We start from the raw sequence: 17,518 nt of genomic DNA, 5'->3' as shown, positions 1-17,518 counted from the left end.
AAGTTAAAATAGCACCACTCTTGATCATATATTAAAGTTCACTAAAATCGTAATCGAGTTATCATGGAAATGGTTTTCCAAAATGACTTGGACTATTATTGTAATATGTGTGGAATGAAGATTTAACCTGATGTGCTTGGAATGAACAGTTATGTTTTGGAAAGAAACAATGTTTTAGGAATTTTGGATGGAATTGTCATGGTGTACAAAATATCAACACTAAAGATCATGAAAATGTCATAAAAGAAACATTTACCATTACTAATGATGAAAACTCTAAGCACCCTGTGTATACATGTCTGTTAACTGTGGTCTCGTCTTAAAGGTCAGGACTCATCATAGTGTCAAGATCTGTGCTGCATGCAATGGTTTGCTAAAATCAAGAAAAAAATAGTGATAATATACTTGAAAGAAAACCTTTTCAGAATATTACCAATAAATGTGGCAATGTGAAAAATGCAACAATATCACCATCAAAGGTCTTTTCAGAGCATAACTATGTACTATATGATAACATCAATAAAAAAAAACTGACCGTGATGATCATGGTTATTCTAGATAAAAATCCTTAAAAGTGTAAATCAACAGAAAAACTGAATTCAGGGGGTCTAAATCCAGATTTGCCCGCGCCAAAAGTCAGTCAGAATGACACAATAGCATTGAATGAATCAGACAGTCATGATATTAACCTTATCATTAATGAAGTAGCAAAGGAGTGAAAATACTCTCATTTTTAGTTTCTCAGATATAGGCAATATCAGCACATCCAAACGGTAGGCTATGAAATCCTATTGTGATCAGATTATGTCTCACATAGTGGTGAAGAAGTCCAAAATGTTTCACCTATTTAAGAAATAGTGGATTTGTTATATTAACCTCCCTGAAATTGCCTTAGATCTGTAAAAACTAAATATAGCTGAAATATTGCTGCTCGGACGTTAAACCCCAACAAACAAACAAACAAACTATAAAAACTAATTTAAACATACAGCTGGTCGTAATAAGGAGCTTGTTCTGGTCATTGGATGAAAAATGAGGCATTACACCAAAATTTACCAGAAGACGGGGATGAAGGTGGTCTTATTTTAGAGGAAACGTCAGTCCAAAGTGACTTACAATTTTACAGTGAAAATTGAAAAAAAAATATTTAGTTGGATTTACAAAAGCTCTAGATGAATCTAAATCAATGAACAGCATCTATTGTGGTACAAAAGAGGCAAACAAATAAGCAACACTTACTATTTGTCTTTTTGGGATTTACCGGCTTTAGGTTTCCCCGTTTCATTTTTCGACAACAACGGCATGAGCAGCGGAACTAAATTTGTTATTCTGGAATATTGTTAATCTTCTCATGACATTTGGTTTTAGAATAAGATGTATCAGTTTGGATGGCACACAAACAAATCATGATTTAGGAAAACTGTTACTTGGGGATGATTTCAAATCATCTACAGTCAAAACTATGAAAGATAAGACTATGTTTTTCCTCTCATCACAATATATCTATGTAATAATTGATTATTCTCAAATTATGAAGAAAACTCGCAACACTATTTCTGAGAGTGGCAGGCAACGTGCATTCAAAAGACATCTTTTATGTAATGGACATTTCATTTATTGGGAACATTTCAGAAATGCATATTTATTGGATATATCAAACAATCCGTTTCCTGTATGCCAGAAACTGTCACATGAACATTTCAATTTAAACAGTGAATCAAAGATGAGAAATGCTTTAGCCTAAGATGTGCTTAACGTAGAAATGCTGCACTTGATGAAGTGCTATCCAGAAATTTTGGAGAAAAAAATGTGAAACTGACATCATCTATCGAACTGCTTCAACAAACCCGTGTAATTGGTTATTCTCGAATTATGAAGAAAATTCGCAACAGGATTTCTTAGAGTGGCAAGCAAAGTACATTTAAAATACATCTTCTGTGTAATGAACATTTCATTTATTGGGAACATTACAGAAATGCATATATATATGAGATATATAAAAAAAAATCTGCTTCCTGTGCACCAGAACCTGTCACATTAACATTTCAATTTAAGTAGTGAATCTAAGATGAGAAATGTTTTAGCCTAAGATGTACTTCACGTAGAAATGCTGCACTTGATGAAGTGCGATGCAGAAAGTTTGGGAGATGAAAAAGTGGAACTGGCATCATCTATCGAACTGCTGGAACAAACCCGTGTTAACGTTTTTAGAGATCCCCGTCCAATACATGACATTGGAGATATTAGATTAGATTAGAATAGAACCGAAAAGTGGTACAGTGGCTCAGGGACTGGGAGTTATCAGTATTGTCAAACTCAGAAATCAAAGATAATGAGAATCATCTAATATCACACCGAACTGGATCTGATATTTGATGAAATGTGTAAGGACAAATTAAAACTTAATTCATCTTCAATTATTCCGAATCGTATAAACTCTGATGTCATAGAATTTTTTTTTTTTTTGCCAACAGAGAGGGATGTACAATGGCAACAGTTCTAACTCAACTTACCTGAGTTATTGCAGTACAATGAATGTTGCCATTCTTGGTCAGTGAGCAATTTCCAGAAAGTCCAATATCGGAGGTACTACGCCAGGAGCAGAGCCATTTAGCAAAAGCCAGTTTAATAGGTTATATTTACATTTTTAAATTTAATGCTTCTTAATCCATCTGTACGTGTTTTAAATTCATTGTTAGGACGTCACTGAAACATTTGTCAATTATTCGGACATTGGACAAGCATACTTTATAGCTTCAGATGAATAATTTGCCCAAACAGTCTCATTCTCTAAACCAATACAACCTCTGTGGTACCAACCACTACATTTGTCACAACATATCCAATCTTCTCCCTCCTTTTATGGCTTTTTGCAAATTCCACATAAATCATCACTTTCAGTTTCAGAAATTTGGTTTTTTTTACCTTTTCCTTTGCCTTTTCGTCTTTTCTTGCATTTTGGTTTTCCTTTTCCTTTAACACTTGTTTTCTTGTTAATTTTTTTTAGGCACATGGCTTACCTACATCTAGTTCTACATTCTCTTGAACAAAATAACATTTTGTACTATGAACTGTATTTGATTTGAGAGCATACCCTGAAATAAGAATTCCATTATCACATTGTTCATTTTGATCATCATAATTTAATTCTGTATTAGAAGTACTGGATTGAAGATCATGTTGTAATTGAATGCCAGAAGTTTTAACTAAGCACCAAAGGTGCTAGGAAGAGCATGTTTATATTGAGAATTGTTCAAAGCTAATATTTTATCTGTCTCTTGCATTAACTCTCCAACATAGAGGTCTTGTTGATTATCAGGCATAACTATTTAAGTCACAGATAACGTTTTCATATTTCATGTAATCTCATTCAATTTTTGTTGGTGTGGAACTGCATCGCAAGCTAATACTTTTTGAGTGCGTTGGAGATAATAATAAGATCAGCCTTAATAAATTTCTCTAATATCTTATTGTTCTGAACTAGTTCACTTTTGAGTCTAAGATGAAACTCTTGCTTATTTTCTGTAGGATCTTGTTTCATGACATTCATACCAAAAGGTTTGATTTCTGATTTAAGTTTGTTCGTGGCCTTCTTTCTTAAAGCTTTACCCCCGTGCAGGTCCGGGTGTGAAAAGAATAGGCCTGCAGCAGCGCTAAGCTTGTCGTAAAAGGCGACTAAATAGTGCTCAGAAACCTAGCCGGGGGCTAAGCGCTCTGCCCACAAAGCAACTCGAATGTGTGCCCCAGGTGGTGGAATGGGGTACCCTAGCATTTTATATGCTGGGATTGTCAGGCTATAATACGGAAAATCTGACCGCAAACCATAGTGGTGCACCGTGTTGGGAAAGATGGTACATTTCTCGCACGTTAAAAAACCCTGCTGTGGTATTCGATAGGAGTAGGAACCTTTGCGCTCCGCCACAGGAGGCTAAATTGCCCGACCTTACCCATCCCTCCTTTTTTCTAGTGGCAATCTAAATTTGTCGACTTTTTGCCCTTGTGTCCCATCCCTTATTTATTTTATCATCATTTCATGTTCATTTTATCACCCATTTCATGTTCATCGTCTGAATATAGCTGAAATAGTGCTGCTCGGACGTTAAACCCCAACAATCAATCAATAAATCCTTCAAGCCTTACTTTTTTCATCTGATAGTGCTGATAAAAAATCGCTCCTAAATTGACATACTGACACTTTTAAGAAGAGTGATACCACGCCTTCAAATATTTGTTTACATAAAACACAAGCATCACAGTTACAAAATGTGACATCATCTTCATACGTATCATCCATTCCATGTGCTTCATAGAGACATCTTGCAATGACATTGATAAACGTTTTGACAATGTTTTGGTAATTAAGTAATATGTTTAGAACACAGTTGTACATTTCACCTCTTTGGTCATCTGAATTGCATGTCAGTAATATCCTACAATATTCTTACAAAAAAAAGTTTTGTTTGGCCTTGGAATGAAGCCGATAAATCCAATAAATCAATGCACGCAACTGATACAGACATTTTGAAAGGTGGTTCTAGGATGAAAGCGGCTTAAAACTTATAACTGGTGCATTTTTACATATAGTACCGTCAAACGGTATTAAATACTTTAACTTTATATATGGTGCATCAGACAAGGACACACTAGTTTATTTCTTTTACATGTATGAGGCCGGAAACTGTGTTTCCGAAAATGGGTTTTCAGCTCTGGAACCAGGGGTTCATATAATTAATGATAACTGTCCTACTCATCGCTTGTGTCAGTATTTAGATGTGTGTTGGCTACATTTTTCTTCGCTTCAGTCTTGAACTAAACATTGCTGAAGACCATTTCTTAAAAATTAAAATTGGTATAACAAAAGGAGAGGTTTGACTTCGTTTGGGCAAACTTGAAAGTTGCTATTGGACAGGCTGCAAAAGAAAGAATGTAGTACGCTAAGGCCCCTTTTTGCCAACTACCCCCCCCCCCCCAATTTCAGAAAAAAAATCATTTTTGACAAACTTACCAATTAAAAAAGAAGAAAAAGATGGCCAAACATCTCAATTTCATTATATGCCTAGTATTTTAATCGTAGTTCAACCTAGTGCATCTTTTAAGACTTCAATACAACATAGAGACGGAAAACGAGGGGAAAATGCGATTTTCGTCACAAACTACTTTTTTAATTCCTCCGCCCACGTGACCCACAGAAAACTAAATTGCTTTGGACACTTGTCGTAAAGCAGAATCATATTCAAAAGACATAATCGTGGGTCACATTGGCGAAGACCCTCAAAAACTAAAAAAAAAAACGTAGCTTAAAAATGGATTTTGTTTACCATCTCAATAATATCGGAACGTAACCGGTGACGGGACGGCACTTTTCTGAAGCGATGTCAACATGTTCGTCTGATTGGTAAGTGGCTATAATATTAACTGGTAACGTTTTTTCACCGCCAGAATTGATTAATATTTTATGGAATCGATAATCAGCATTTTATATTCAAACACGACATAGAAATGGGGTCAAAGGATATTTTTATGGGGAAATTATATGGGGGAAAATCAAGGTCTTTCGTTTTTATCTTGCAAGATCTTAATATTTCCTGATCTATTAGTTAGCTTCTTTGAACATTTTGTGGAGGTTAAGACCTTTTATTTGTTAGGGGGGTCTATTTTGCAGACGACAAAGTTGCGATCGGAATCATGAATGCAACTTGTTCGTCTCTTGGGTGTAGTGTGTCCGAGATGTTCGCTTAATATTATTTCCTACAAGCGGCCGTAGTTTTAATATACATATAAAATATTACGAAATGTTTATATTTACCGAAAGTATAAATAGTAGATATATCGTCATGAATTGTAAATGGGATGCAATGGCGTAATGGTTAGCATGCCGGTTTATCAATAAAGATTAAAAAAAAAAGCGCGCCGGACTATAAAGAAGACGATGCCGATTCGATTCTCAGCACTTGCAAATATTTTTTCCCCTTTTTACTACATATTTACTAATTATATGTATTTTGATGTAAAATAACATCTATTTACATTTTCCCTGGAATAATTGCAGCAGTGACTCGGTGATTACAGTGTTAAAATACTTTTGGCTTTTAATATATGATGGTTGTAAATATTCTGTCTTGCAAAATACAAAAATGCAACTAGATTCAATAATGCATTTTCTTTTCGTCCCTAGGGTGTACGTGAAATCTGATCTAAATTATTTATTTTCGCAAACGACCCAGGTTCAAAGATTACAAAAGATGTTTATGTACCGAAAGTATGAATAAATACATATTTTTCACTTATGTTGGATAGTTCGTCGTGGCGTGGCCAACTACAGATCAAGCGATAGCGGTTGGAATCTCGACGACGGGATTTTTTGTCATATTCAACTGTGGACATGTCTTTACAATTTAAACATTGTATTATAGATTATACAAATTTTAGTGGATTCAACATGGTGAAATGAAGAGTTCAATATTTGCCATTGTTCTGTTTGAGGCTGTCTGCTTTACCTTATATAACATCAATGGTAACTAATTAATACAAGATGCTTTTCGTATAGGGAGTGACCATTTGTATATTTGAGGGATGTAGAGGGGGAACCCGGGAACCAGGAGGAATGGAAACCGGGAATATGAGAGTATGGAAACCGGGAGCGACATTGTGAGTTTTCAATATTGTGACATATGTAACTAATCTTAAACAATTTCTAGTTATGTAGTTTGGTTTTGAAAAATCAAATACTGTATTAAAAATACTGTTTTGATAGTGCTTTGTTTCTTTACAGTTCATCCGGACGTGCCAACTCAACAAAATTATATCTGTGTCATATGTTTAAAAACACATCTAAAGGAAAATGATCGACGCGCTATATCAACTTCTAATCTTGAGATCGCATATACAGACAATTCTGAGTAGACGTGTTTATGATTGTTCCAAATGCAGAACTAGAGTTTGTCGCGAAACCAAAGCACATTCGGTCGAAGAATTGATTGTTGCGAATGGTAATTTTGTAAATGAAGATTCGGAAACTGAATCAGCAGAATCTAATATAAGTCCTAAAACGATTCAACTTCAGATAGCCTCAACAGCAAAATCACATCGCAGATGTATAGTGTGCAAAAAGTAAAATACCAGCAGACACTGTTTGATTGTGGTCAAACGAGGCTAGAACCCAAGCGTTTATTAATAAAGGATATGTTATTGCCACAAATAGCAGATGTTGCTGGAATCTTTTAAAAGGAAACTATTTTAAGCAAGATGCTTTAAATGTCTTGACGAAAACATCACAGACAACATTTCTGAATAGAACTGACATAAATGCTTTGCTCACAAGAACACGCTCCATGTTAAAAGATGTTGGAAAGTTGAATTTTGACGTCCAAATATCATTATCGGATGACGATTTTGTCAATTTAATTGGTTTAACTAGAAGTAAGTTTGACGTTGTTGCCTTGCATGTCAAAGCCTTGAGGAATTCCGATGTACATTCTGTGCGTACGTGATTCGGCATTTTGTTGGTGAAGCCCCAAATTGGCTTATCTATTGTGATCTTGAGAACTTTCTTCAGCCTGAAGTCATATAAGAATCGTAGATATGTTCATTATGCACGGGAATCTCTTATCAAAAACTGTGTGCCATTATTTATAGTATTTAACTACACTGACCATTCTGAGTTTGTTGTAACACCCACAGCAAAAACATTATATGCTGGTAATCAAGATGATTTTGCTGTATTGGTCCTAGACGGAACTTGCATATATATACAAAAAGTTCATATCACCAGTTCCAGAAACGCACATAGTTTGCATAAGAACAGACCTCTGCACTAGTATGCCGTACATTTACTGAAACGGCCAAAATGCACTGAACATACACTGAATTTACTGAACATGAAATTGTCCAGTAAAATGCAGAGCGTTTAACCCGGGTCGTGTTCAGTGTATTAAGTATATTCAATAACTGAGTCAAGTACTAAACAAGAGTCTTTTGGTACCAGTATCGTATTGCATATCCCTGAGCAGGTGTACGTTAAAACATGGATGCTATAAAAATATAGTGCATTTTCTTTTTGCCTCTCTACAAACTAATATTTTGTCAAAAGATATGAACAATGACTTATAAAATAGAGCAAACATCACACTGTAAGATGAAGAACTTTTTAAAAAGAAAATCTAACATAATATAATAAAAATGTTCCACTGAAAAGGTTGGTTTGGTGAGTACAAAACGAAAGTGAAAGTAGGGAAAATGGCTATTTATAGTTCGAGACTACTTTTCTGTCCGATCTTCGTGGACTCACCCTATTTTCTTTGCGGGAAATTATTTTTTCACATGTCCTTAGAAATGCTACATAAGTGAAAGTTTTATTGAATCAATTTACATATTTTTTTTAAAAATCCTAAAAATATGCACTTCACTATAGACGTCTATAGGAAAATTAATACGATACTGAGACCTACAGTGTGATTCAGTATAGAAAGATAGTATCTTTGTTACCTCCCTTTGACCTCCAATTAAATAGTACATAATGTACATGCATGCAAAGTTACATATGCCAGCTACACAAACATCTTGTTTGTTAATAGTTAGTTCTTGTTTGTTTTTGTTTTGTTACTTTGTTTGTTTTGTCTTGTTTTTGTTTTGTATTTTTTATTATTTTTTTTTTGGGGTTTAATTTAAGTTTAATTGTAATGCCGAATAATCTTTAAAATATTCCGCGTGTAGTCATTTAAGATATAGTTAATGTATTGTTTTATTATCACTATACAATATTCATAAATCGCTCATCTAATAAAAAATTACTCTAAGCGCTGTACAATATGAAAACATGCAGGAAATACTACATTGATAAATAAAACGTATAATAATACAAAAACCTACGGGAAAAATTTAAAATTTAAAAACCAATTAATTCATCGTTAAAATTTTTTAACAAGAGATGAATGCATTGAATATATGACACTATGAAAATATCATTTATTAAAAGTATGTACCAAAAAAGGGAAAATATGAGGCAAGCAGGCTTAAAATTTACTGAAAAAGAAATAAGAATATCAAAATAAAGTTGAGAAAATCATCTACATTTTAACAAAAAGTTAAAAATTATGATAAAAAGAGCAAAAATAGATAAAAATGGAAAAAGCACATTATTTACATTAATTGTATAGTAAAAAGCTAATTGAGAAACAAGAAGACACAATATGTACACTCAGATACTGTCACCATACGCTAGTCTAAAAAGATAAGTCTTGACAAGTTTCTTAAAAATATCTTTAGATTGTACATGCCGAATATTATCTGGAAGACTGTTCCATAATGTTGCTGATGCTTTGTCAAACCTGCGTTCGCCGTACATTTTTCTTCGAGTTCTTCAGTGTTATTGATTGATTGATTGTTGGGGTTTAACGCCCGAGCAGCAATATTTGAGCTATATTCAGGCGATGAACATGAAATGGATGATAAAATGAACATGAAATGATGATGAAAAATGGGAAGGGACAGAAGGAAGGGTAATCAAGGGAACCAAGGTTACAGCGGTAATCAAAAGAATGGAATGCAGGGACAAAAACCAGACATGGAAAACAGACACACACCCACAACTGGGATCATGGACCAGGTGCACCGGTAGGGTAAGCGTCCTCTGCTTTTCTAGAAACACCCGCCGAGTTGCTCATAAAAAGTCAAGTCCGAGGTAGACAAACGAGGAAAGAAAAACTATGAACTTTTGAATAAATCAGTTTTCATGGTGCAGATAGATACACCATAACGATCCACGAGTTCATGATGACGACCATAAAACTTCTGTATTGACGACTTCAATCTTGTAGCAACATAACCACGACTATAGAGTTCTCAGAACCCTCGACGGGGCCTAGGGCGCTCTGCCCAGAGAGCAACTGGATTACGTGCCCTAGGTGATGGAGTCGGATACTCCTGGCATGCTGGGGTTGTCAGGCCATAATACGGAAATCCTGACTGCGAGTGGTGCAACGTGTTGGGAAAGATTCCACGTTCCTCGCACGTTGAAGAACCCTGCTGTATTATTTGATAGGAATAGAAACCTTGGCTCTCCGACACATGAGGCTAAATTACCCGACCTTATCCCTCTCCTTTTTTTACAAATTTTGTCGACTCTACTATCCTTGTATCCCATCCCAATTTCATTTCATTATCATTTCAAATTCATTGCTCGGACATAGCTGACATATTGGCGTTTGAACGTTAAAAACCATTCAATCAACTGTATCATAAAGTGTCTCATCAAATGATCTAGAGATGGTTCTGAACACGGGCCACGTGTAGGTCCGGGTATCAAACGAATAGGTCTGCAGCAGCGCTAAGCTTGTCGTAAAAGGCGACTAAGTAGTGCTCAGAAACCTAGCCAGGGGCTAGCCGCTCTGCCTACAGAGCAACTGGGTTGTGTGCCCAAGGTGGTGGAATGGGATACCCCTGGCGTGTTACATGCTAGAGTTGTCAGGCCATAGTACGGAAAACCTGACCGCAAACCATAGTGGTGCACCGTGTTGGGAAAGATGCCATGTTCTTCGCACGTTAAAGAACCCTGCTGTGGTGTTCGATGGGAGTAGGGACCTTTGCGCTAACCCTAAGGAGGCTAAATTGCCAGACCCTACCCATCCCTTCCTTTTTCCAGTGGCAATCTAAATTTTATCGACCCTGCTGCTCTTGTATCCCGTCCCTTTTTCATTTCATCACCATCATCATCATCATTTCATGTTCATTTTATCATCAATTTCATGTTCATCGCCTGAATATAGCTGAAATATTGCTGCTCGGGCTTTAAAGTCGAACAATAAATCAATCTGAGCACGGATTTCAATTTTTTCTTAATAATCGAGACCCATTTCGAAGTAGGATCGTATATGCTCATTCATGGCGTTTAATACTGACTTGAAACATTTCACTTCAGTTCATAATATTATCTTTGTTATTGAAATACTATAAAAATATTATACAATACCTGTATACATGTAGTTATCATGTGTGCACGAAATAATTAAATATGTGCTTAAAATAGTTGATGTGCACACTATATATTTATTTCTTCGATATGGACCTATTGGGGCTCCGTAGTTTTCCGATAGTTGTACATTCAAATTCAAATAAGCTTTATTTTAAGTCGGCAAGACATTATAACAGGTAAAAAAAACATAAGCTCTTGTTAACTTTTGAACCGACTAAACAATAAAACAGCATGAAAACAAATACACATACATGCATATATAATTATATACATACATTCAAACATAGACAAACATTGCTACACAAAAACAATTGACAGAAACACTTTGACAGTATAATAAGCAGATAAGGATAATCACAACATAAGCAAGCAAACAGTCATGCATAAGCTTACAATCAAACTAAAAATAAGAAGCACAAAATAAAGACAAAAAGAAGAATTAAACTACATAATAAAAGATACTAGCACTACTAACCTGCAGCAAAAAAAAAGCATAAAAACATAAAAAAATAGAGATTCATCCATGCAGCTACCATTTTAAGATTTGCAAATAACACATTTACAGTCTTTGCCAGAATAATTTCATATATAAGTTGCTTGAAATGGTTAAAGTTATTACATGTCCTAAAGTTTTCGGATAGAGAGTTCCAGAGAACTGGAGCTGCATAGCTGAATGAGTTCTTACCATACTTTGTGGTTCGAATTTGAGGTACCTGTAAAATATTTGTATAGCGAAAATTATAATGACTTTCTCTTTTATGTCATAAATTACTCAATACAGTTGGAGCAATACCATTAATAATTTTAAAAGTTTCAATTGCCATTAATCTTGTTCTGCGAATATCTAAATTAGGTAATTTAACTTTAGCTAAAAATTCATCATAAGTAGAAGTGTTATCAAAATAAACAAATCTCAAGGCTCTTTCTTGTATCTTTTCAATTTTAATTGTATTTTTTTCAGAACAAAAATGCCATGAAATAGGACATAAATTGAAATTCGACAAGATAAATGTGTAAAAAAATCGTTAATCTATTGAGTTTGCTAAGATTTTTAGCAATGCGTTTTAATATATTTAATTGCGGCACTGTTTTTTTGCATATGTTGGCAATATGATAATCAAAATTCAGTCTGAAATCAATATCTACACCAAGTAGTTTAACAACATCATCACAACTTATGTTTGCTTCACCAATATTAAATACAGGCTTTTTATCAAATGTTTTCTTTCCTACAGCAATTGCCTGAAACTTAATAAAGTAAAAAATGTCATTAATAAAAACATTAAAAAGTAACGTCCAAATATTGATCCTTGTGGAACCCCTTTTTGAATTTTTTCCCACATGCTAACAGTGCTGCCAATTTTAATATTTGCTGTTTTATATCCGAAAGGTGATATAAGTAGTTTAGTGGAGTTATTAATCAAACCATAAGCTGATAATTTATTGAGGAGAATGTCATGTGGAAGACAGTCAAAGGCCTTGGATAGGTTCATTAATATGCAGCTAGCTATTCGGTATTATCCAAGGCCCTTTTCCAGTCTTCCAAAAGTTTTAATAAAGTTGTTTGGCAACCATGACCTTTGCCAAATGCACATAGGAACATATCAAAAATATTTTCAAAATAAGAGGACAGTTGTTCAGATAAAACTTTTTCAAACATTTTTGAAGGAACAGGCAACTGATACTGACAGGTCTATAATTTGATATAGATCTTTTTTCTTGAAAAGAGGAACAACTTGAGCCTCTTTCAGTCTGTTTGGGAAATAACAAAAGTCAATTGAACAGTTGATCAACCTGGTGAAAGGATTAACTAGAAATGGTTTAGCCAGCTTCAGTAATTTCACTGATGTCTTGTCCACTTCTGTTGCCTTTTTAATATTAAATTTATCTATCACTTTGGATACAAAGATTTCATTTGTATGAACAAATTTAAAAGCATTTTTTTCAATTTTTTTCTCTTCAATTTTTTATAAGCTGGGATGATTTTTTTCATTAAAAATATAGTCCTTGCCACTATCTTTGGTAACATTTACAAAATATTCATTGAAAACTCTTGGTTGTCAGATATTATAGTATCGCCTTCCTGTATAATAATTTTGTTCTTAGAACTGTATGATTTTTTTTGACAAGTAAGGTTTCATAGTATTCCAGAAGTCGCTAGATTTACTTCCACCCAAACATCGCTCTTGAACATAATTATTTTCAGACTTTCTTTTAAGTTTGTTAACCAAATTGCCTTGTTTCCTATATCTTTCCCAATTTCCAGAGTTTTTGTTTTTTAAATATTTTGTATAGTACATTTTCGTATCAAAATAGCTTTTCTCAGTTGACGATTCATGTATGGTAATTGATTTTTAGTGGAACAATATTTTTCTTTAATTGGGACATGTTGGTCAAAAATACCATTTATATTGGGTTCAAATTGATTGTACATATTTTCAATATCATTTTCATTATCAATAGTTGATGTTTTAACATTTACTTTTGAAAGATCTTCATTTAAAGCAACAACATCTAGATTCTTGAAACTCCTATATTTAATTTTATTCTTTTCATTTCTTGTTGATGTATTATTAATGATGGTACTAATCATGTTATGACAATCACTGATTCCTGTTGCAAAATTTAGTGTTTTTATACATAGTTTTTTGTTATTTGTTAATATTACATCTAAAAGTGACTCTTTGCAGTCTTTCATAAAACAAGTTGCATTTTTCACTAAGTTGGTTTAATCAAAAAGTTTCATCAGTTCTATTAATGTTTTACCTCTATTATCACATAATAAATCATTGTTTAAGTCCCCAATTACCATATAATTATCATAATAAGTCATACATTTATGTATTAGTAACGTGAAAACTCTACTAAATTCATCATTTGATATATTTGGTTGTCTATATATATATATATATATATATATATATATATATATATATATATACCCAAAATACACCATTTCGTCTTATGAAGTGTAATTTCATATATAATGTTTTCAATGTTGTCAGATTCTACATCAGATCGTCTTCTAGCTGGTATGTCGGATCTTATATAAGATACAAGTCTTCCCCCATGAATGTTACGGTCACGTCTTTCCATTTTGAATCCAGGTACATTGTAAAGATTGTCTCTATATGTGGAGTCTAATATGGTCTCTGATATGAAAAATAAGTCTACAATCCTGTCATTTAATAGGTCATATATTTCAGAGACTTTGGATTTGAGACTGTTTATATTTAAATGGGATACCATAACTTTGTTCAAATGATTTTTTCGCACAGTTTTTATTTCGTCAAAGATACATATGTTGTTGGTGTAACTAGAGATCGAGTCGTCTGTGTTCAAGTCTAGTGAATGATGTTCAAAGAACGAGTCTGAAAATTGAAAGCTCATACAGATTTTACATAACCAAGGATCTTCGCTACCGCTGAGTTGTCCGACTGCTTAGGTGTAATGTCAGCACATTTCATATGCCACCAGTAGAAACATGATTCACAAATAACTGCCCGGTGATTTTTAGCAACTGTTGTACGACAATCAGTGTAACCACACAGATGCTTGGAAGGACCTGGGTTTACAGGCACGTAACCGCTGATTAATAATAATATCAGATATCTGTGACTGTCGAAGTTTCACTGGGACTGTAGAGGCTGTAACCTAGAGTATTTGAGGTGGTAGAAAAGCGAGATGGAAAGTTCAATATTTAGATCGTTAGCAAAAGTCATATTTAAGTAGATGTTTTATATGTCTACCTGTTTTTAAAGTCTAGTTTGTATTTCCTGCAGCAGTTGATAGTTTATTGCATGTGTTGCGGGATCACCAGATAGTTGTAGTACATGTTTATTTCTGGAAGTGGCGTTAGTGGCGAGTAACAACAGCTTATTCTGAATATAATTCAGCAAATCGTTGAATTTATGACCCAAAGATGATTGTATGGGTTAGCGGTCATAGGAACGATGGTCTGGTGGTATAAAATTTAAATGTAAGTGTTACTAGATGTAGAGGACACACTTATTTCCGATATATTTTCCTCTGTTCAAAATAAATGCGGCCATCTTCCTGCACATGCGCAGATTCCATCAAAGGAGTATTTTAAGCAGTGTTATTAAATAGCTTCACTCTAGTTGACTACACACACAAGTGATAAATTGTGCATTATAACAGTCGTGGAAATGGGCTCCCCTTCCAAGAAAGGTGAGAAAGTAATGATTATGTAGTTTTGTATTTCTATAAAAATACAATACAAGGAATAAAACAGCAATATTTATTAGTATATTATCTTAATTCATGTTGACTATAAGATTCTTATCTCCCATGAATAGCTATAATTTAAAGAAAAAGAGTCATGAAGATTTGGTCTTGGTCAAATGATTTTTGTTAAAAAAATAAAGTAAAATGTCCTTTTTTTTCAATTTCTTTTATCGCAAAAGGCGTAAATATCCTGGGTAGTAGCATTGTTTTAATTACTCAAGCGAAAGATATAATACAACTGCAGGTTGTGTGTATTTAAAACGAGTTTATGGGGTTTTTATTAGCACCTATGTTTGCACAAAGGCTATAATAAAATAAGGTTACACTTTCTATTTAATAAAATTCATTTTTTATGACATTCCAAGAGCAGCTTGCTCTGGTCTATATGTTCAAGGTTTAAAATATGAAAACTACGTAGCCTGATAGGGACATACAAAGAATGAAAAAAAACATTGTGCGAACAAAATAATTAAATCATGTTTTTCTTATGTATGGAAAATTTATCCTTCCAAAACTGGATTTTTTCACTATAAAGACATATTTTCAAACATGTTTGCAATATCTAGGTAATGTCTGTTTTGTTTTGTCGTTTCAGAGAAGTCAAATATTCCATCGGTCCAAACAGTTTATGTCTTTCTATTGATTTGTATTTGTACTGTTATTATTCTATTAAGTTCAGACATAAATAATTTACATAAGATACAAAGGGGCTTGCAAGGTGTATTTGGAAATCTTTGGATTAAACGTAACAAAACGTACCTTATACTTTTATATGCAAAACCTCCGTGGATGAAGGTGAATAATATTCTAAAAGGAAAATATAGTTGTGAGTTTCAAAATTGTCAAATGTCCGTAAACAAGGACGATTATAATAAAAGTGATGTCGTTTTATTTCACCATAATAATATGGGAATAAAGCCTCCTAAAAAAATTCCTAGTCAAATTTGGATCTTTGCTTCTATGGAATCACCAGTGTATACTCGCAGACATTATAGGAGGAAAGAGTGGCAAGGAATTTTCGATTGGACTTTCAGTTACAGAAATGACTCTGAAATACATTCAGCATATGGAAAACTAGTGAGAGTAAATGACAACTGTCTTGAACCTAAAAATTATTCCGAAATATTTAATAGAAAGACAAATGATGTTGCATGGGTAGTCAGTCATTGTGGACCACAATCAAGAAGGGATGTTTACGTCAAGAAAATGAGCGAAGTTATCAATGTCACTATATTTGGTCATTGTGGTCGTAAGCGTTGTCTTGGTAACTGTTTCGGAGAACTTAGTAAAACTTATAAGTTTTATATATCTTTTGAAAATTCGCTATGTTTAGATTACATGACTGAAAAGATATTCCGGTTTTATGATGAAAAATATGATATAGTACCAGTAGTTCGAGGTGCTCCTAATGCAAAAGAATTACTTCCAATTGGAACGTTTATTCCTGCTATAGATTTTAATTCTCCGCAAGAATTAGCAAATTACTTAAAGCAAGTCGGAGAAAACGAAACACTGTACACACAATATTTATCAGAAAAGGATAAGTACAATCGTACAGCTGGCGGAAATATGTACTGTTCTATCTGTTCAAACCTTAATAATCATGTACCTAGACAACTGAATTTATCCATTCCAAAGTGGATATCACATCGGGGTTGTATTGGACCTAAAGATTTATAGCATTATTCTTAGAGATATATGACGGAGAATTCGATCGTTCATGAATTCCACTGCCAAAATGGTCATTATATCATTCAAAGAATTAGCAAATGCTATAATAACGTAAAGATTTCTTAAAATATTTTAATTTGTCATAATATAATTATTATTATAATTGCGATTTACAATGCTGGCAGAATTTTATTTATTATCAATGTATTACTGTGGTGAGAAAATGTGGAGAATATTATCATAAAATCGAGACAGAGACATACATTTGTTCATGCCAAAGCGATTGTTAATTGCCAACTGTTAACATGTTAAAATTTTAGTTTCGTTGAACTTATTGAAAAAATGCTCAACATTTTTTTTGTTATTATTTGTATCATTTTACTATTGACAAGTTGAAAGGAAAGGAAAATGATTTACATAGCGACATTGACAAAAAATAATAAATTACACAAATTTTATTGGTTTTCGGGGCGGATGATGAACGACGAATAACGTTAATATAAACAAAAATAAAGAACATGAAAAAATCAAAATGACATGCACATAGAAACTTAAGTAATGAAATGGATAACTCAGATTCCACTAAGTTACTGGACCATGGACTAGGTACACCAATGGAGGGGTGTAAAA

General features: G+C 33.7%; 1 protein-coding gene and 2 pseudogenes across 1 annotated transcript; 2 read left to right on the top strand and 1 right to left on the bottom strand.

Moving 5' to 3' along the window:
• Positions 1-2,722: 2,722 nt before the first annotated feature.
• LOC148609218 (uncharacterized) lies at positions 2,723-4,294 on the bottom strand (annotated as a pseudogene).
• Positions 4,295-6,447: 2,153 nt separating this feature from the next.
• On the top strand, positions 6,448-7,817 carry LOC148609217 (uncharacterized; annotated as a pseudogene).
• A 6,974-nt stretch (positions 7,818-14,791) lies between these two features.
• LOC148609216 (lewis-type alpha-(1,3)-fucosyltransferase-like) lies at positions 14,792-17,241 on the top strand. Its single transcript, XM_088540868.1, has 2 exons — positions 14,792-15,160; positions 15,813-17,241. The coding sequence occupies exons 1-2, from the start codon at positions 15,139-15,141 to the stop codon at positions 16,895-16,897; spliced, it is 1,107 nt and encodes a 368-aa protein (XP_088396994.1). The 5' UTR covers positions 14,792-15,138; the 3' UTR covers positions 16,898-17,241.
• The last annotated feature ends 277 nt before the right edge of the window (positions 17,242-17,518 follow it).

This window comes from Perna viridis, chromosome 8 (genome assembly GCF_037379345.1).
Source record: "Perna viridis isolate PV_CMFRI_1.1 ecotype Kerala chromosome 8, ASM3737934v1, whole genome shotgun sequence".
Classification (NCBI taxonomy): Eukaryota; Metazoa; Mollusca; class Bivalvia; order Mytilida; family Mytilidae; genus Perna; species Perna viridis.
Note: the sequence above shows the minus strand (reverse complement) of the source record. Positions and strands in the feature narration are given on the sequence as shown.